This window comes from Rattus rattus, chromosome 6 (assembly GCF_011064425.1).
Source record: "Rattus rattus isolate New Zealand chromosome 6, Rrattus_CSIRO_v1, whole genome shotgun sequence".
Taxonomy (NCBI): Eukaryota; Metazoa; Chordata; class Mammalia; order Rodentia; family Muridae; genus Rattus; species Rattus rattus.
In genome coordinates, this window is record NC_046159.1 from 135,729,670 (window position 1) to 135,751,395 (window position 21,726).

The 21,726-nt window shown below is 46.8% G+C and overlaps 1 protein-coding gene across 1 annotated transcript in view; it reads left to right on the top strand.

The window, feature by feature from the left end:
* Cdk6 (cyclin dependent kinase 6) overlaps positions 1–21,726 on the top strand; it is a 180,446-nt gene that overhangs the window by 123,430 nt on the left and 35,290 nt on the right. The window contains exon 5 of the mRNA XM_032906991.1: positions 8,472–8,581. Coding sequence (XP_032762882.1) covers positions 8,472–8,581 — 110 coding nt within the window. The remainder of the gene's footprint in view (positions 1–8,471; positions 8,582–21,726) is intronic.

Consider the following 21,726-nt stretch of genomic DNA (forward strand, 5'->3'; position numbering starts at 1 on the left):
AACCAGCCACACAGCACGACGTGGGGGTTTCTGAAAGCAAGCGATGTCGTTATAGCGTTAGGCGCTCTGGGGTAACACAGAGGTGGAAGTCGATTCTTGTGGTCACATCACGTATCAGAGCAAGAGCTGAGGGAGGTATAGTGTGGGAATGCAGAGCAGAGGACTGTTGCTTCTTTCAGAATGTTCTAGAAGACTCTCAGGGGTTGTCACTAGACCCTACTTCTACTGTGGCCGCATATGAGGGTTCCCTGTATACTGAGTTCCTACGGTGACCACGCAAGGGAATTTTTCATCTCCTGGAGGATAAACAGTGCTCTGTAGTCATCGTGTTTCCTTGGGTACTGTTGTAATCCTGGGTCCACCTACCAGCATTAAGGATAAACTACCTGCCCCAGGTTTCTAGAAAGCAGCAGTGTTCTTTGAAATGTTTATAGATGGAAGGCCTTTCCTTTGGATTAGTTCCGGGGTCACGGCCCAGCTTCGCATGGACTTGGGCTGGTACTTTTCCTTCCCAGCAGTGTTTGCATGCATCAACCACAGTGCCCTAAGCATGGTGCAGCCCGAGCCCCGGGTCTAGGTGAGAAACCCACTGCTGCTGCCTTTTATGTTCACACATGTCTCTCTCCTGGCAGCGGATGTACCTAGAAATACTTTGTAAAGTCCTTGGTATTTGTGTGGTTCTTCCTAGAAACCGAGACGGTTTCAAGAGAAAGGTTTGCAGCCCAAGAGCAGTAAGAGAATTTGAGTATTCTGTAATCATCTATTAATGGACTCCTCCTCAGTGGTCCTTCCTTCCTCTCTGCTTACAGAAGAGGCCGAAGAATAATTTTAAATTCTAAAAATGTATTTAAAATGCTAAGGGTAGCAGAGAAGCGTCTGTCTAATTGTCTATATTTCCTTGAAGGTCTTAAGGGTATGTAGGTAACACATCTGGCCCTTTTTTTTCGTTTTAAGTGACTTTCAAATCGGGCTCCCAAGCTATATTTTCCTTCGCCTGGTTCCACAGCTCAGTCCTCCATAGGCTTCCGCATTCCTGTCACCGAGCAAGGGGTGAGTCTGCAGAAGAACCTGACTTGGGGCACTGGCTAGAGGTCTCATTTGCAAAGATAGAAGACTGGCCAAGGAGAACAAGGCTGGGTGGGAGGGTCGTGGTAGAGCAAAGGGCCGACAGAAGCATGCCTACCATACCAGGCTGCCAGTCTCATGCAGAGCATTGTGGGTAAGCAGTCCTTTCTTCCCCTCTATCCAAAACCCAGACCCTTGCTCATCCGTTTTAGTGAGAACCTTTTGGATATAATTATCATAGGAAAATACCTCATTCTCGGCCAGCTTCCTGGTAAACATACAGTGCTCTAGAAATCTTAATGTTAAAACAGCAACAACAAGGGGTTGGGGATTTAGCTCAGCGGTAGAGCACTTGCCTAGCAAGCTCAAGGCCCTGGGTTCAATCCCCCAGCTCAAAAAAAAAAAAAAAAAAACAAAGAAAAAACAAAACAAAACAAAAAACAGCAACAACAACAAAAACTGAACAAACAGAAACACGTTGTTTTAAAGTGATGATTAAACAAATGATCTAAAAGAGAACATATAAGCCGGCTGTGACGGTGCATGCCCAGTCATCCCAGTGCTCTGGAGGCAGGGCAGGAGCATCACTGCAAGTCCCAGTTCAGCCTGGAGTCTACATAAAGTTCTAGGCTAGCCAGTGCTACATACCCAAGATCCTACCTCAAAAAGAAAAGGGGGGAAAGTCAAAATAGGTCTGAGGATAGAACTTACTGATAGACGTGCCTAGCATGTGTGAGGGCCTGAGTTCAGTTCCCAGCACCCTTCTCCTTGCCCAAAGAGAAGGAAGATCTGAAGTCTGTGTCTACATAGTGAGGATGAACCTGAGGCAGAGGTCCCAGCCCTGCTTCTGTTCCTGGCCCTGCCAACCACCAGCTTTAAAGTCTGCTGTCAGACTTTTCTCTGCCGTCTGCCCTTCCCTGTTGCTGGGAGCAGGCAGTGGTGCTCACCCACATCAAACCGGAGATTATGTACAGCACCAGCTGGTTAACCCAACATGGAACTAACTCTTCATCTACCCTGCTTCACAAGTGTTCCCCTTCCCTTTTTCCCTGAGCCCTTCTGTACCCTGAAATAAGACTTAAAAAAAACCTGAAGCTTCAGAGAAGGTCTCAAAATCCCACAGTAGCCCCGCATGATGCTTAACAGTTCTTGTCAGAAAATAGACTCTCCTCTCTGTCTCAAGATTCCGAGCACCACAATCTAAGTCCTTCTCTACCCGACTGCAGTTTTAATCTCACCAAATGACAGCAAGAGACTTCCTAATCTTAAAACCTGTTTCCTTCATCTCTTTCCTTTCACATTTGACAGGAAGTACTCAGAGTCCCCAGTGTTTGAGTTTGTTTCTGGTAGCCCAGACTGGTTGGAAGGTTAAGGGCTGGCTTTCTTTAGCCTCGTGCACCTGTCACACGTTGTAGATGGGAGACCTTGTGGAAGCGAGTGCTTTACAAGGGGCTAGGCCTTGGTGCTTCTTGAGTCGAGGGTCTCCAACCCTTTCCCACTTAAGGAAGGCAGTGCCCATGGAGTTCAGAGATGTTGAGGAGTGGGTAGGGGTGCTGTTTTACAACTATGCGTGCGTTTGCTGCTGGCCAAGCCACCTGCAGGAAGTTGGTCTGCATGCAGCCTGTGTAAAAAAAAACGAACACACCAACAAGGGAGTTGAGAAGGCACGGGCTGCAGGGGCATTTGTTTCCTTAACAAAAATAAATCATGTTTTAAAAGTTTTCTTTGAAATCTGAGTCATCGTGTGGCCTCCCAACACACACAGATTTCCTTAAAAGTTGAAACAACTTCTGAGAGGAAGTGATGAACTCTGCTGCCTGCCATACCCTGTATTGCGAATAATTTTCATTTCTACTTATCTGCAAAGGTTGAAGGAACGTCTACAAATATTTGTTTAGTTTCTATGGTGAAGGCAGGGAGCAATCGAGCGGCGATTGTTTATTGTCAGAACCGAAGCTGTGCTGTGCTAAATTTTGGCAAAGAGAAGTGAACTTATTGCTTGAAACATAATAGACACTTAGCAAGTTGCGACTGTTTGAAGGTTTCATAAGTTCAGGATGAAGTTTCAACAGTGCGGGCTTGAAGGAGACCATGGGCCAGTCTGGCCTTCTAGGACTTAATTTACAAGAATAAAGTGGCCCTGAGGCCACCTCATTAAAAAGTTGTCTGATGATTAAAGATAGCATAGTCTCTCAGGATGCCTAACCTGGGTCTGAGGACACGACCCTGCTCCATCGTCTACCCTGGCTTCTCCTTCCTCACCCTGGAACCTTCTATTCTGCTCTCTGCTAACCTACTTTCGTTAGGACAGGCATGTATTTAATGCCTGCTGTGCACATCACATCACCCTGCAAGGTGCTGGGTTTGCAAAGTCAGGGTCCCTACTCAGGATGCTCTCTCTGGGTCTATTAAGCTATAAAGACACACTGAAGCAGTTACGGCGTGGTAAGAACCAGGATCACTTGTGTTCGGGGATGGGCAAGGCAGGGTGAGACTCACAGGAGTCAAGATTGCAGCTGTGAGATGGAGTCTCCAGAGAAATGCCTAAGCCTTATCTAAAGGCTACGAGGCATGACACAGCGTGCATATTTGAAGAGCCTCAAAGTCTCTGGGCAAGCTGATGGTAGAGTTAAGCAGAAGGCTCAGTGGCTTGGTTGGGGTTACTTTTTGCTTTGACGAAACACCATGACCGAAAGCAACTTGGGGAGGAAAGGGGTCCATTCGGCAGTTAATCTTCAAAAGCAATGAAGTCAGGAACTCAAGCAGGGCAGGAACCTGGAGGCCATGGAGGGGTGCTGCTTACTGGCTTGCTTCTTCATCTTTTTTTAATAGACCCCCCCCAAACCACCTGCTCGAGGACAGCACCACCCAGGGTGGGTCAGCCACCCCCTAAGAAATGTCTACTGCTTGCCCAGAGCCCAATCTTACGGAGGCATTTCCTCAATTGAGGTTCTCACCTTTCGGATAACTCTAGCCTGTGACGTGTTGACATAAAATTAGCCGGCACACCTGGGTAAGGGGTGACTTTGTTGGCAGCAGAAGGGATAGAAGAAAAGCAGCGAGTACCAGATGAAAGGCGGCGCGTGCAGCTTGAATTTGAAGTTTTTAATGGAAGAACTACGTGGCGGTGTCCAGGAAACGGCTAACCCTATGCGTGTGGTCCTCTGCAGAGTTCTGGGTCCTGAATGAGCTTGATGTGGGAATGGAGGATCATAGATCGTCTAAGTGAAATGACTGTGTGGGAGAGCAGGCACTTAAGGAAGAGAGGGGGCTCTGAGCCTGACATAGTGCACTTAAGACCGTGCAACACCTCCTGCCCCCGGGTGCCCTTCAGCCAAGTCATTTGACTCTGTGCTTGCCTAATTTGTGGCCACAAAGCCCAGCTAACATGGAGCCTTTCACTGAGTGAGCGCAGGGTGAACTTCACTGAAACTCACTTTGATCTTAGGTGTAAGCTTTGCTCCCTGGAGTGAAACCTTCTTGGGCCACCGATACTCAACACAAATAATAAATCAAGGCTTGGGCAGAGGGGACCCTTGTAGAATTGCCGTTTCGAGTCAAGAGCGTCCCACCCATGGAAAGGCCACTTGGTAGGAAACCATCGTATCTAATGGGAACCGTGGATCCCATGGGGGTCAGGGAGCTGTGGGGCTGAAGAGCACGGTCACAGGGTAATGGGCATGTCAAAACAGGGATGGGAAGAAGATGGCAGAGACACCATGCTCCGTGCGTGGGAGAGGATCCCAGGCACACGCAGTGCTCCGTGCCCTAGAATCTCTCCTGTCACGTGTCAGAACACTTCCTCTAGACTCTACTTACAACGGAATGCAGGTGAGGTGGGTCCTTTGAATTTGTCGTAAAATACTGCTCTTTCTTTTAACTAGTATGTAGCTCTTTAATAGTTCCCACGTAGCGTTATAGTGAGGAGACTGCCTGCAAGGACCCACATTCCAATTCTCTAATACGTGCAGTTCAAATATGTAATATTAAAGAGCTGGGGTTTTCTTAGACCCTTTGTGAAAAGACAATAGGATTATCCCTAGTTTCGATTTTCACTTCTCAAGCCATACCAGCTTTCTGTAGGAAAACACGCGCATCAGATCTTTGTGTTGGCACAAAGCATATGAATTGGTGGGGACAGAGTTTGGGAAGATCCTGCAGTCTGTCAAGGAGGGTGTTCACATTCCTCCTAACTTGTTGTCTATGTTGGGGGTTAAGGCATGTCTAGGTGGGCCCATCACTCTACCACGGACAACCAAAGTGAAGGACAAGCAAAGAGGGCTTAGGGCTTGGTCTTCATTCCCCTAGCCTTGCTGGTTAGGGTCTCTCAGAATATTAACGGAGCACCTCACTGATCACCCTGCAGGCTCGGGGCAGGCAGGATTCCATCCACAGTTCTGTGGAAACTAATGCATGAGTTTGGATTGGTGATAGTCAAGATGAGGCATTTCCAGGCGGATCTGTTTACTGAGGCAGGATTGACAGAGATTGCAAGGTTTGAATCTTAAGCCGGTCAGACTGTTACTCTCCAATCCCATACTCTAAGGGGACAGGCACGAGGAGGGGGTGCACCAGAATGGTCATGCTGTCTGAGGTAGACTTTGGCGTTGTGAGACAACTTTGAGTTGAGGGCCTGACCTCCGTTCTCCCTCTCTCTCTCTCAACTCCTGCCAAAACTTCTCAGTGGCCGAACCCAGTAAGGAACTGGAGGCATGTGGCAGATAGATAAAGCCACCTCCAAGGCAGGGGTCATCGAGACGAAAGGGAAACCCCCAGCCTGACATTCACCAGAGCTTTTCTAACACCCGTAGCCACCTTGGGTGAAGCCAGTGGCAGCACCTTCGACATCCAGGTGGAAATGGTGCAGATGTACAAGTAGAATATTAGGTGGGAACAGTTGACGCTGACGTATTTTGAGTCCGCATTGGCCTTGGCTGGACTTTATCATCTAATGATATTGAACTGTTTTTTTTTTTTTTTTTTAAAGTGACTAGAGATCAAAGCCCTTTAAACAGATACGTTGACTTATGTAAACATCCTCGGACTTGCCCCTCTTCCACCTCCTCCCTCCTGCTGCCACATCTATTCAGCACCTCTAAAGGCTCTTACTACATGAAATGGTTGTAATAGACACGGGATTTGCTTTGACCCCAGCTGGCTCCAGCCAGACTCTGCTTGTAGCTTTTATTGTTGTCTTTGCTTACTAGACAACCACGTTGTTACCATTGGTAGCAACCATTGTCCCAGATCCTTGACTCTTACACACTGTGCTCAGTGCTTCCGATGACGGAGTTTGCAAACGGAGACTTTCGAAGGCATTCGTATTAGTAATGAATACCTTTCTGCCTTGCACACACCGAGACTGGTTGTGCGTTGGACAGTTTTCCGTCAGAAATTTTGGTTGCAATAAAATGTTTCAAGTTATATAGGATTTCAGGTTTTAAAACTGTAGAAACTTAACTAGAGAGTCGAAGGACTCTGGATTAGACAGTAGAGTAGTCGTAAGACATTGATGCTAGGAACGCTTTATATATACGATAATAATACATAAACTAGAGGTTGACTTTTTAGAAAGCGCTCATTTACGTCTGTAATAAAAGGTTATTATTTAGTGTAGGCCCTGGGTATTCTTGGAATTATTCTACTTGAGAATTCAACAGAAAGGTATGTCTTTATTTTTTTTCCAGTTTGTACTTTTGTATTATTTTATTCCTGTAGAAAAGTAATCTTAACAACTCGATTTCTTTTCCGTAAGAATTTCACCAAAATCAAGGTGCCTTTAGATAAGTATTGTCAGTTCGAGCAGATTATGAGTCTAATCTAATTCCTCTTCATTTTGCTTAGCAATGCTTTGTATGGACACCAAGCAGGGCCTTCATGAAGACACATGAGATTTTTTAGCTCCTAAACATCCCTGAAAGTGGACATCGGTAATAGGTGGTGTTCCCTACAGAGAGCTCTGTTGTGACCCAACTGGAAAGCAATAGCAACCTTTCTCTCAAGCTGTTGTTCAGAGAAATAATTTGAAACCAAATGGCAGCTGAATAGAAATTCAGCTTGCAGACTCACCAAGAAACAAAAAAAAAGAAAAAAAAACTCAAGATATTTCAAAATACATCTAGCAATCTTGTCCATCATGGGTCTACATGTTAGCAGCATGCTGCAGTGAGCTTGCTATTCACTCTTGTAGCCCAGGCTGGCTTAGAACTCATGTTCCCTCCAGTTCCCCTCACCTTTGTTTTCCACACACTAGGGTGCAGGTCCACGCCCAGATGCACGGCTTAAGCCAGCTCCTTCCCAAACTCAGATAGTCCTGACTTACTTTAAAACTCCACTGAACACATTTTAGACATGTATGAATGCGGTCAGAAGAGATTGGAGATTAAACCTATTTACAAAATAAAAAATCATATCCATTAGTGGTGCGATCTCCGTGTGCCTTTATTAGCTGGCTCGTGCTCAACCACCCTGGGTCTCCGGGCTGCCCCAGTGTCAGTGTACCAACCAACACAGGGTCAAAAGTACGAGACGCCAACTTGAAGGAGCTCTAGATAGCAACACAGACAAAACAGTGGGGATAAAGGGATCGGAATAACGCAAAATGTGGGTGTAAAATACGTAGAAGGTACTGACTATCCAAAGATAGAGCATGCCCTTCCTTCAAGCGTCTGTGGAACGTCTGCCTGTCACCTCTACTACAGGGAAGTGTTTGCTTCCCTACACACACACGTGGGTCTGAAACCTTGACCTGGTCTTTTCCTCACCCTTCAACCTGGAAGAAATCGTTAAGAGTTGTGCTTCCTGGGTCTGTTCTCTGTCAAACGGGCTCTCGGTGTTGCAACTCTCTTCCGTGGGATGGCGTCCTCAGACTCGGTGCAAATACTCTCTCGCTAGGCATCCTGTCTTTTTTTTTTTTTCCTCAGTTTTGTTAGCTGAGAACCAGGGAAGGGGAGTTTATTTTGATTCCCCATAGTGTCGTAATGAGAGCAGTTTTGACTTGTCCTGGGATGCTCTCTACACTTCAGGGTCACCCGCCAGCAGCCACTGGAATCGACCCGCTTTCTAACAGTGACTTGGGAGTTGAACCAGCACTGTTTGGAAGTCTCATAAATGGGGGAGAGTTTTTGCTCCATTCTATTTTTTTTTTTCTTTTACTTTGCTCTTTGAAGCCTGTGTTCTGCACCATCCCGGTCCCGTTAAGTCCGTCTGAAATGGGATTCCAGGGTGTGGGATGATGCAATTTTCTGGCCTGTGAAGGGGCCGTGTGCTTCTGGCTTCTGTCATGTTGATACCGTGAGGTACAGGAGATCTGTATGAACCGGATCGTGTCCTCGGGCCACCCGAGACAGGTGTGTAACCCAACCGCTGGCTTCCTCGGTAACGCTCAGGTGCCTTTGCCATTGCAGGTGGTCACGCTGTGGTACCGAGCCCCGGAAGTCCTGCTCCAGTCCAGCTACGCCACGCCCGTGGACCTCTGGAGTGTCGGCTGCATCTTTGCAGAGCTGTTTCGCAGAAAGTAAGAACTCCATTTTCTCTTTGAATCGTTGGCCTTTTAAGTGCCTGAGTGGCGTTTCCGTCTCTACGGTCAGACCCTCCTACGTCTGTGTTCCCAGTCCTTACAGCTTCTGGCTTGTGGGGACCCTGGAGAATGATTGTCCCGTTGTCCTAAAGGGTTAACGTGAAGCATCTTCCAGTACTTTGCTGTGAAGAAAGACCCTCGGGTGAACTTTATCCACAGGAGGATCCATGCATGGTTGTTGTTGTTATTTTGGTTTTTCTTTTTCCTCCACTCATTTCTTGAGCACTTTAAATCCTGTTCGTACGACTCCCCCACCCACAGTGGACTATGGAGTTTTTGACAGAAATTTTGATGGTGGGAACTGTTGGTACAGGATATCAGGTTTAAAAGAAGTAGGCAAGGGGGACCCGAGGGGTACAGTAGAGGACTGACATAGCCCCACCATATGGGAGCGGCATCTAGCGTATTTGGGCACCCTAGAGGGTTGCAGGTCGATGGGACAACTCAGTGAGTACTTGGTACCAGGCCTGAGGACCTGACTCATTCCCAGGACCCACACAGCAAATGGAGACAACTGACTCTCGAAAGTCCCCCACAACCTTCACGGGTACGCTGTGGCGTGCACACAAAGTAAAATACGTCTTTGAGACGCAGATTTGCCTAGAAGGGGGATCCGGTGACCACATCTTGCTTCCTGCGTTCTCACTCTGTGTCCACCACCCATCAGAGATGTTTCAGCAGCCTCCATAGAGGGGTGGGAGGGCGCTCGTAAAAAGTGGTTGTCCACTTTTACAGTAGGCAAACAGCATGAATCAAGTGTGGTCAGGCTTCGTTTCTAGTCTCGTCTCCCTCAGGAGAGGTGAGCGAGAAGCCAAGTGTGTTCCCACTGAGCCTGTTCAGAGGGCAGCTCTGCATAGCTTCTTTTCTGAGGAAAGAAGTGGTCAGCCAATCTGGCTCACTGGTTGCTTCAACCAGAGGAAGTTTGTGCGGCGAATTTTGTGAACTGCTCCTGCACCAAACTCGCTCCTCAGCCAAACTCGCTGTAACTCTCGGGGTGGTACTGTAGCAGAGACAGGAGGGTACAAAGACTGTTTCGTGCTGCCCTACTGTGTGTGGAGCACATTGCCCGGGCTTCTGCCTTGTGTTTGCTTTTCTAATCCTCAATGTAAGAGGGTACTGTGGCTGAATGGTCCCCAAGACCTAGCAGGGGTCTGAATTGAAAGGAAGTCTGGTAACTTCTAATGTAGTACTGTTTGAAAAGGGGCAGGGAGGGGCGTAAAAAATTAGCCACCGGCTGAACAGCAGTGGCTACCCACCAGGCCGAATAAATGAGCCTTGGAACAGTAGAGGAAGTGGGGCGGGGCTTGTGGATATTCGTGCACGTGAAGGCCCGAAGTCAACCTCAGTGTCATCTACGTCTTTTTGAGACGGGTTGTCTGACTGGAACCTGGGGCTGGCTGTTTAAGCTAGGCTGACCCCAGGGATGCCACCTACTTGCCCCTCACCAGCCCTCAGACACACAAATGCCCGACCATGCCCAGCTTTATGTTGGTGCTAGTCTTCGGTGCCTCTGTCTTCAAGGAAGGCACCTGATTGGCTAAGCCATCCTTCAGCCCTTAAGTAAGTTGTTTTTGAAAATGTGGACCCTGGGTAGCTGCTTCAGCATTGCTTGGGGCCATTCTTAGAAATGTGGGTTCTTAGGGCATTCCTAAGATCTAGATCCTAGATCTGTGTTTGTTCTGGAGTTAGGTTCTCTCTCCCTGCGTTATGGCAAGGCCTCCCCTTGATCCTGATATGAACCAGGGTGAGAACTACTAGATCCGATGATGGTGTTGCCAGAAGTGGGCAGCCCCTTAAACGTGGGTATCTCAGTCACTCCCTTAACGTTCTGATTCATTGTTGAGTCGAGCCAGGAATTCTGTTTCCTAAAAGCATCTCGGGTTAACTCTTTCACCTAACAAGAGTGGAACGTGTCAGGTGAAGTCTTACAGTCAGAGACAGGATTAGAACCCACGAGTAGAAGGAGCAAGGTGGGCGTCAGGGTGGTTTGTTCCAGGCTGTTCAGAATTAATGCCGCAGCTCTTTTTTTTTTTTTTTTTTTTTTTTTTTTTTTTCTTTTTTTTGGAGCTGGGGACTGAACCCAGGGCGTGGCGCTTGATAGGGAAGTGCTCTACCACTGAGCTAAATCCCCAACCCAACACTGTAACTCTTAAGAGTTGATTAGAAAACAAGTCATTCGAGTTACATTTATGTGTTTGGAGTTTTCTCTGTGTAAAGATGGGGGTCTCTATTTTAGGGGATGGGGAGGTCAGCTGTCTTTCCACAGTACGAACTAGATTAGCTATGATTGATGCTGTGTAAAAGCTAGTTTTGAAAGATGCTAAAAGGAAGATGAAACTTGAGATATTGGAATCGAGCATCCACTCGTAAGATACTGGCGATATTTTTAAGTCCCGGGTGGCACGCATCTATGGAACAGTTCAGCCCTAAGTTTCCTTTTCGGTCCTTAGACACGTTTTCACCTACGTGGTTAGTCTAGTTGATAATTAGGTTCCCAGCCTGCCTTGAAGGTACTACATAAAGGTGGCAGATCAAGGTCTAAGTGACTGAAGGGTGAAGAAGCAGTATCAGAAACTGGATTTTAAAGTGAAAGCTGACTAAGTCAGTCTAGACCAAGTACACATTCTTCCTGGGATACCCTGTCCCTCCCGAGTCCCGCTGGTGTGGCTGTGACCTTGACTGTGGGTGTAGTCTTTGTTTCTGCTCAGTTCACATTGGTGTTCCTACAACACTATCCAGATATCTGGACAGGACATGCTTCTTAACTGGACCCAAAGTGCCCCACATTCCAGCATTTCCAGGACATAGCTGGACTCCGGATTCCATGTTTAGCCTTTGGAGAACTGAAAGACCCCAGGATCCCGAAACCATGCTCTTTCGTTACTGAAGGCTAATTATAATTCGGTGACTATTGACACCTCTCTACTTGCCGCAGAGGCGATGATCGCTGCGTCGTATTTGTCTGTGTTGCCTCCATTGCCTTTTGCTGTTAGAGCAGCTTTACCGTCATTTACGTACCGATTTTTCACTACCCTAGATCAGCCGACTTTTTAATTCAGCCTCACCCCAAGGAAGGATACGTGAAACCGTAGCCTGGGTGAACCAGTTATTTATTTAGCCGATAGATATTAGATTCGATATAAACATCAGGATTATTAGAAAGCTGTCTGTGAATATCCACCAAAATGGCTGCACACCTCACCACTGGAGTGTGCCTGAAGCACGGGCCCCTGTAGAATGGTTGCTATGTGAGAGGCCCAGTCCCAAGAAATGACCATTTAAATCCTAGTGAGGAAGAAAGTCGTCGTGGGCATGATGAGTTCGTTAAACACATCTGGCTGATGGGGGGTGGGTGCTGTGGGCTATAAGAAGACTGTATAGGGTTGTGGCGGGGTAAAGAATTATCGGTGAAAGCCCAGAAGTCACATCCTAGTTGTTTATATTAAATCTTTGAGGAGTAAACACTGTGTATGAGCAAACCTTAGCATCCTATATAACCTGGGTTGTGGGGGAGCAAAGAAACCGTGGGAGTGAAACACTTGGTTCTGACAAGCCCAGGGCCGTGTCCTTCACGAGTTACCTCACCGTGCCATATTCAGAGGGTAGAGATGTGGAGTCTTCTACAGATGGGGTGAGTAACTTGTCCAGGGACACCATTACACAGCAGAGCCAGGCCTGAACACAGTTCTTCCTGACTAGCTGCTCTTTGCTCTTCTCTGTCATGATTTTGCTCTTGACATCACTAAAGGCCTTTGTTTTCCCCTAGAGTATTATGCATTACTAGCAGAGAGCAGCAGTGACATTTTAGAGGTGAAAAGGCAGACCACCTAGTCAGTGACCCTGATTCCTACTCTCCCCAGCGTTAGAAAGGCTGGGTGATCCTCCGTCACATTATCAAAAGTTACATGCTTTCTATTCTAAGATCGATGCCTAGGAAATACGAACTCAATAAAGAGAGTCTTAGAGCAGATGGTTGCCAAATAGCCAGAGACTTAAATACCATCTGTCACTATTATCTGACTTTAATAATTTGCCCACACTGACCCACAGAAGCATTCTACAAAGTGGATAAAACGGATTAGAGCTATATTCTTCTTAATCTCCCTTCTCTGATTCCTCGTAAGTAAACCATCTTAACTTCACATTGAGATGTGTATTGTACTAAAGCAGTCAGATACTTGGTTAGTAGCCATATAGTTAAAATGATGGGAGGGCGAGAGGGAGATGGGGGTGGGGCAGGGAGAGAGGGGTATTTAGCTGTGTGGCAAAATAAACTAGTAATCTCCACCCTCCGGGTACCTATTCGTTCCTTTGTGGTCCTGGCCAGAACTGTTAGCTTATGGTTTGAAAGTTATGGGGTTTTCCAGGTTAAAGCAAAGATATAAAAAGAGAATGAACATTGAGACAGAATCAGACAGGCTATGAATTCTTTGAATATGGAGATTGTGGTGAACAGATAGTAATTCTTAGAAATACTGGGCCCACCGGCTCTGCTAGTCCTTAGCTACGAATTGCCAAATGCCAGCAAGGAGAATATAACAAATACAGCCACTGTTCGCAGGAAACAAACAAGACTTCATGGCTGTATCGCCCCTTGTCTGATGACTTCTCTAGACTTGTCGTCATTGATTTCTATGAATTAAGTACCCAGTAGCAGGAGCTAACAGTTTATAACTGTCCTTTGTGGCTTGAAGGCCAGTGAGCCTGTGTCTAAAATGTTACCGAGTGCCTTGCCAATTTCCCCATCTCTCGTGTTGCTGGGTCTCCATCTCCTACTCTCCTAGTGACATCAAGGAAGCGAAGTGCTCAACTGGCTGTCCCAGATGCCCAGGCACCGGGAGGTGAGAAAACCTGTCACCTCAGGCTAGGTCAGAGTATGTGTGCGGAGCTTCAGGTACTTAAGCAGCTAGGATTTCTGACTCCTCTCTTCTTGGTCTTCATTTAAAGAACCAGCCAAATTGCCAACAACTCCAAAGGGACATTCTCTTGGGTAAGGAAATGCCCGAGATGGTACCCAAGTAAAGGAGACCAATCTTGATAGAGTGATAGGTACCTCCAGGATAGTCGAGAGCAAGCGGATATTTTCACAGTCTGATCTGAGTTTTCACTCTCACTGTGTAGCTCTACGTACATTTGACAAATACGCTTGTCCCGAGAAGCTTTGCCGCTCTCCGGGTTCCTAAGCCTCTGTAGGCTAGTGCTCTGACTATGCCCGTCTTGTGGTCGTCTCCACAGATGGGACTGTCTTCTCTAGTCTTCAGCTGCCCTGTGGTCACGGCCTTTCCCCCTTTCTTCCCATGTCCCCATCCCTGTTCTCGGCAGCCAACGGCCCCATCCCGGCGCTTTCTACTTCTGTTGATCTTCCTACTCTGAGTCTGGGAACCCTTCTTTAGCAACAAATCACCCTCTCCCTTGGGCTGTTCCCATGGTGATTTTCATCACTTCGGCTTTCCCTGTATCTGTATGCGTGTGTGTGCGGTGTCCTCTCGGAGGAAGAAGTATGGACTCATTAACCATCCGCTGCTGCAGAAAGTGGTGCTGCCGGTCTCTCTGTGCCTTCTCTCTAACGCCCCAGTTCTTAGTTGCATCGACTAAAGAAATCTGACACAGGGACACACACCAGAGGCAGAACAATGTAAAGGCCCCAGTTGGCTCAACCCAGAATCGCCCGGTTTATACATTCCCTGTCTCCACCAGCTAGCTATAAGTATTCCGTGACTTTTGACGTGAGTTTCGGTTTTAAGCTCATTTCTCAGAGAAACACCCTTGAAGTAGCATCACCTAAATCAGGGGTTCTCAAGCTTCCTAAGACTGTGCCTCTTTAGTACAGTTCCTTGTGTTGTGGTACAACACACACACACACACACACACACACACACTCATAAATTTACTTTTGCTACTTTGTGATTGTAATTTTGCTACTGTTATGAATCGAAATAACAAATATTTTTTGAAGATAGAAGTTCGTCAAAGGGTCTCGATTCACATGTTGAGAACTGCTGATACAAACCGTCCATGATTTAAAAAGAAAAGAAAAAAGCCCTCTTACTGACAGATCTAAGCACATGTGCCTGCTCGGTGCCTGCACCAGGCTCCTTGTAGTGGTGCCATTTCTCCTCCAGTCCCAGCCCTTGACAGACCCAGTTGCCTGCCATACTCCCAGCCCTGCGTTCTGCCTTACCTCCAATTTGTTGGGACGGGTGAAGCCATCCAGTGAGCGCCTCCCCTCCTTTCAGTGCAGAAATCCCGTTTCTCCCTCCTCTCGTTTCCCTCCTTGTCAGGGCAAAGCTCTAGAACTGTGCTCTTACCACTTCGTCAGGAACCCTCTTGCGATTCGGCGGGGAGATCCGCTCACCCTCTCCAGCCTGCAAATGGCCTCTCTTCCACTTTCCAAGCCCCAGGCTTCCTCCTACTCTTTGTGGCCACCACTTCTTCGTCCCTTGGTCCTTTCCAGTGATAAAAATGACGGGTGGGGGGGGGTCTGGCGAGATCCTGTTGCCACCTCGGTTTTACAGGTATGAAACTGAGGCCCGCAGAGGTTAAGTGGTGTAGAGCGCCGCAGCCTATACCATCGGTGACCAGAAGGGGCTCTGAAGCCAGGCACACTGCAAAGACCCTCTGGCACACGAGAGGAGGACGGAGAACACCTCGTGTATCCGGGGACCTCCTTCAACTTCTCGCTCAGTACTGCCAACCTCTGAACCTGCACCCTCTCGTTCTGTGAACCCTGCCTGGCTGGCTGTTAGCGATGAACACATTTCTGGGTGCCTTTTCCTCTGTCCCTTCCATTGGCCTCTCTTCATCTCCCAAGGCCTAAAGCTGCGGTCCTAAACATTTTATTTAGGCAAGATGAAGCTGACCCACAGAGGGCCCAGCACCATGAGTTCCTTCATGGACCACCCTCCCACAGGTCCTTTTCAAGCTTAAATGACACCGCGAAACCTGGTTCTTCTCCGCTTTCCTTTGCTGTAATGAAACGCACATCCCTGTGGCTACTGGGTCCTCAGTGTCTCCTTAGATTCGTCTCCATCTTTCTTCATCCACATCCTGCGGATTGTCTGTGGTGCTCTCTCCCACCTTGCCCCTTCCCATTACCAACTTCTGTCACCCCAATGGAGGTCGGTTTCTCAATGCTGCCGGGAGCAGTCGCTTGCCAATCCTGCTTCTCTCCCAAGTTGTGTCTTAGGATGAGCTCAGACGTGACTTACAGAATCACCCTTTCATAGAAACTTAACTAAACTTGAGGCATTGTTAGGCCTCAAGACCTTTTTTAAAGAGGCCTTTACTTCAATATGGGCCTGAGCAAGATGTCGTTATTTGGCCCTACAAAGTGTTTGAAGGTTTTCCTTCCCGGGAACCCTGCCTTTGGAGTAGGAGAGATGGTTTAGTGGTTAAAAGCTCTTGGAAAGAACCTGGGTTCTGTTCTGAATACCCACGTGACTCACAGCTGTTCATATTCCAGCACCAGAGTATCCCATGCCCTTTTCTGGCACCAGACACACACACACATGACACATATACATACATGTGAGTAAATCACCTACACACATAAAATGCACAAAAATCTTCTTTAAAAGCTAGACGCCCTTTCCCTTCTGTTCCCGGTGCCTGCCAGCCGCCTTCCGTCGTCTTCGGTGGTACCGAGTAACTGCCTCTTCGCACAGTCCTGACTGTGTCTGTCTTACTGAGCGTGTCTCTGCCGAGCTCTTCCTGAGTACACAGGTTGTCCACCATAGCTGCAGTAAGGAAATGGCTGGGCGTGGGGCACTGAATTCGTTTGTAGGACTACGGTTCCCTGTGTGTGTTTCAGCCCTTCCAGCTTTGTGATGGAGGACAGGCCATTGACTTCTACATCCTAATGTCTCTGCAGAGTTGAGCTCCCTCAGACTCCTGCCTACAGTCTGAGACATTCTAAGTCCTTTGCTTTCCTTCTTTCGACCGCACTGGACTTTTGAAGCTTTAAAGAGTAACTAAACCGAGACAATAGATAATGTCCACCATTCACCCTAACAACAGCATACTTTGCCTCTGTAGAACTGTGCCTTGGGCATCTGTTCACATCTATAAATTGACCTTCATCAACACCAGCAGGTCTTCCCCAGTACGATTCCCCGGTGCAGACATTGATTGTACTTGGGGAGTCTCTGTGTCTGAGATCTTTGTTCGTACATCACCTTCGGGAACAAGAACTGTGGAGGGAAGGGTTTTGAGATAGGGGATTTAGATACCAGTTTCCAGATAGATCTAGATACCAGTTTCCAGACAGGAGATCTAGATACCAGTTTCCAGTGTCTCTTAAAGAACAGCCTGGTTGTAAAACTGCAAAGTGATACTGAGGTATAAAATAAGAACATTTTCTTTCTTGTATCCATATCAAAAAATGGCAGGGTAACCCCCAAACATATTTCTCTATCTTTTCTTTATTATAAACTCAGAAGTGTCTGTGTTTATTAATACATATATACATTTTATGTAAACAAAGAAATGGTTACTGAGTCATCAAAAGTTGTCTGTCCACTTATTTTATAACTTAGCTATAATTTAAAATTAAGTTAGCACTAGTGTCCTTTTGATAAACATTTAAAGTTTGTTTCTTTGTTTGGGGCACTATTATAAGCAATGCTGCTATAAAGTCCTTAGCCTTAATTTTGTAGAAACATTTATCCAAGTATTTCTGTATGATACATTCCAGAAGCAAACTTAGAAGGTCAGATAACACACACATTTAAAACTTCTGCTGGAAACCACTGAACTGAGAACGGGACCCCCCCGTTGAAGGAATCAGAGAAAGGACTGGAAGAGCTTGAAGGGGCTTGAGACCCCATATGAACAACAATGCCAACCAACCAGAGCTTCCAGGGACTAAGCCACTACTCAAAGACTATACATGGACTGACCCTGGACTCTGACCTCATAGGAAACAATGAATATCCTAGTAAGAGCACCAGTGGAAGGGGAAGCCCTGGGTCCTGCCAAGGCTGAACCCCCAGTGAACGTGATTGTTGGGGGGAGGGTGGTAATGGGGGGAGGATGGGGAGGGGAACACCCATATAGAAGGGGAGGGAAAGCGGTTAGGGGGAGGTTGGCCCGGAAACCGGGAAAGGGAATAACAATCGAAATGTAAATAGGAAATGCTCAAGTTAATAAAGAAAACAAAAAAAGAATATAAGAGATAGAAAAAAAAAAGTAAAACCTCTGCTGGCTAAAGCAAATTCCCCTCAAAAGGCTGAAACTTAATTCTGCTGTACTCTTATAGGTTATGACTGAGATTTCTAAAAATCAACAGAGGTTATCTGGGAGCTGGGAGTGTAGCTCAGTGGTAGGGGACATGCCTCGCATGCACGTTGTCTGTGAGGCTCTTGGTTCGGTCCTCAAATCCCCAGAAGGAGATAGATTGTGCAGAAGGAGACAAGACGGGTACTCTGTAATCTTTAGTTACCTCACCTACCCAAAACACCACCAACCGAAAACAAGCAAATACGGTCACCATTTTACAAAGCCCGCTGGTGCATTAGAGAGCTAGTTCAACTGTAAAGTTCACTGTGGCTTCCCTTTCTTAATCAGTTGGGTAGTGATAGGGAAGGAATCATCCTGTCAGTTAAAAAGAAAAAAGGAAACTTGTAAATAAGTTCTAAGCAGTTTCTCAGACGCCCCCCCCCCAGCCCATGGGGAGTCCAGAGACAATTCTGGAGAGTTCATGGTGTCTGTGCTTAGAGAATTATGTGGCAGATTCTGATTTCCTTTCCGGGGAATCTGGGATCCCTCTTTACCTACCCCTATCCTTGGTAGTCACCAGATAATGTATCCTTACTTGCACTTTTGCTCTGTAGATCTGTACTGTGGGCTACCTCCATAGGCCCCTCCATCAGCTACTTCTAGATAGGAAAATCCGGGACTCCCTTTCAAATCTCAGGTCTGCTTGGTCACATCTTTCAACCACTGAGTTGGTTAAAAATAATTAATTAGAAGGTAGTTGTCACCCACTAATTATAAGTACTTGCAGAGAGAGGAGAGATTGGGTGCATGAGAGCGATTTTTGCCACTCTGACCTTTGGTTCATGGCAAACATCTCCTCACCTGCTTTACAGGTGGACAGAAGGATTGTGTCTCCTAATGACAGAAAACAAAAAATTCCAGGCCTGGACCAAGTAATGTTAGCTGCGCCCTGAACCTCCAATCCAAGTCCAGTCTGGCCATGGAAACTCCAGCATGATGTATATGTCGCTTTATAGCACTCGTGCAGGTTTCCTAGACAAGATAATAAATAGGAGTAAATGGAGTTATTTTCGATGAATATTAAGGTCATGCTGTTTCGCTATGTTCCTATATTTTCCTTCTCGCAGTGCTAAAGTTACAACAAGTGGTAAACTATGGCAAAAGACGGCCTGTGGAAGAGATAGGTGGTGCTGACAGTGGGTGCCCCGTCTGACAGCCGTTGTCTTCTGTGTCTGGTTCTTGAGCTAAGGCTTCTCTGGGTACCAGGGCAAAGGTCTGCCTCCACTCTGGCTTTGCCCTAGACCTGGGGAACTGGCATTTAACAACCCCATTTAACACTGAGAGTTTTAAAAGCTGAGTCAACTTTTCTGCCCCACTTCACCTTTTCTCCTCTTCCACATCACTCAACTTCCTCTCTTCTGTCCCCTTTTCCCTCTCTCTTTCCCACCTGCTTTGTAGACTTAGATTTAAAAAAAAAAAAAAAACCTACTTAATAAGGTTCAACTCCCCTTCAAGCCTGCCATCCAAAGGTAGGGGAGAAAAGATGGTAAATAGGACAAGGGGATGTGGACCTGTTTAGGAGAAGTTCTTTGGAGCAATTTCAATCTCCGTTTGTCAGGTTACCAGCAGTCCAGTTCACTAGTATCAGGATACCAACAGTCCAGTTTAAATGTGCCACCAGACGCAGATCAGCAACGACAACATGATCCAGTAGAAACTGCCAGGCCTCTGTCAAATCTGCATGAGTCAGTGGAGCAACCAAGACCAGCAGGGGTGCCAGGAGTTCTCTGCTGTGCTTCTCTCAATGACAGCAAAAATGCAAGACCAACAAAGGCTAGCTATGCAAATGCCCCCAGCACATCACGGTTCACCGAGTCTTATTTGTACTCCCTGCAAACATCATGTGTCCCCCACAACATGGGTCTTACCTCAACAAAGCATCACATGACTACATCACATAACACAACCAGAAACGTCTACCTCACGGCTCTCTTGGTCTCTCTCTCCTCTCTCCTCTCTCCTCTCCCCATTTCAACCATTCAGAATCATACACAGCTGTCTTCTCTAATAGTGCACAATGCTGAAGGGGTTTGTGTGTGTGTGTGTGTGTGTGTGTGTGTGTGTGTGTGTGTGTCTTGCACCAGTTTGCTTGCCAAATTCAAACATACAGATGCTGGAATTTACTGAGTAGTACTAGGAATCGTTCACTATTTAGGTGTGAATGAGTACAACATAAACACAAAGGGGAAAACAAAGGGTGACATGAATTTGGGATGGGTGTGTGTGTGTGTGTGTGTGTGTGTGTGTGTGTGTGTGTGTGTGTGTGTGTGTGTTCGTTCCTGTTCCTATTGGAAGCTCCATGGGACCATGAAAGAGAGGCCAGGCTTTCTGGAGGAAGTGATGGAATATCTGCAGATGAAGATGAGTGTGTGAGCAACATCATCTCACACATGTAAGATTCGTGATATGGAATAGCGACTCAGAGAGCATTGAACGTGAGTTCAGAGTAATTATAGGCGTGTTGGCTACACATACGCAGTCCAGGGATAAATAAATAATACATAAATAATAAATGATAAATGCACATTGCTTCTTTTAGAACGAGAGGGAGAAAGCTAAAAGAAAAAAATACAACTTTTGAGAAGAATATAATACAACAAAGAAAACTATCCAGAGATTCAAAAGAAATAAAAGTCAGAGGATGGTAGTTGATCAGAAAAAAAAAAGAATCAAAGGAAATTGCTAAAATTGGTAAGGTAGCACAGCAGTAGCCAGAAGGCAGCCTACTGAACAGCATCAAAAGCCACATGGATCGCACTTTCTAGACCTGTGCAGACGGAGCTGGAAAGAGAGCTGAACCAGCAGTGGAAACGTAGTGGAGCCACGTGCAGTAGCAAAGCGCGTTTGGACTGAGACACAGAACCCGTGATGAGGACACAGGACGACGACGACAACAAAGGGTCCCGTGCGGTGACGAGATGACAGGACTGCAAGTGGAAACCTGAGCTGAGAAGCTGATGGTCGGGAAGCGATGATCCCAACTATTACCAAAGAAACGCGTTGCCAAACTGAGAGGAAAGTTTCAGCGTGTGGGGTCCGTCCCCGAACAACCGCACTACTTGCTGAAGCCTATGAGTGTGGGAAACTTGATTCGGATCAACTAGAAGTTTGACTTTCGGAACTCATGATTCCAGATCTGGGAGAGCTCTGGGGCTGGGTTTCGTCTGTGTCTTCGTGTCTTCAAAGCTGTCCTCGCTCACAGCGCAGTGGGTGTGGTCCTTCCAGACTCGCACATCTGCCCACCAGGATGCCTGGATAAAGAAGTCATTCCTCTGTCTGAGCCGGAGTCTTGAGGTTCACCCGCAGGACTGCTTATGACTTACACCTATGCTTGAACCACCAAGACACAGGCGTGGGATTTGGCTGTCCAGTGCATTGAAGTTTAAGGAACACACAGCTCCTTTTGAGAGTAGAGAAAACTACGTCTTTTTGAAAGGAAGAGAAGAATCTGTGAAGAATTTTGAACTGCAGCAGAAAGTGTCACATACTCGAGGATTCCATAATTATGTATGGGTTGGTTAAATATCAGCTGGAGGACCAGTATGATGGCTTGGCCAAGAAAAGCACTTGTTGCTAAGCCTGTTGACCTGAGTTCAATCCCGAGGACCTGCATGGTGGAAGGAGAGAGCTGACTGACAAAAGCAGTCCTCTGACCTCCCAAGTGTATACCCAACCCAACCCACACAGAGTAAATAAATCAGTGTCGAAACTTCCAAGTGTTAGTTGAACGTATTTGTGAGCCAACTGAGGGGATAGTGGGGCTAGAACTTGGGGAATAGAATGGCATCGTATGATGGATACAAGAT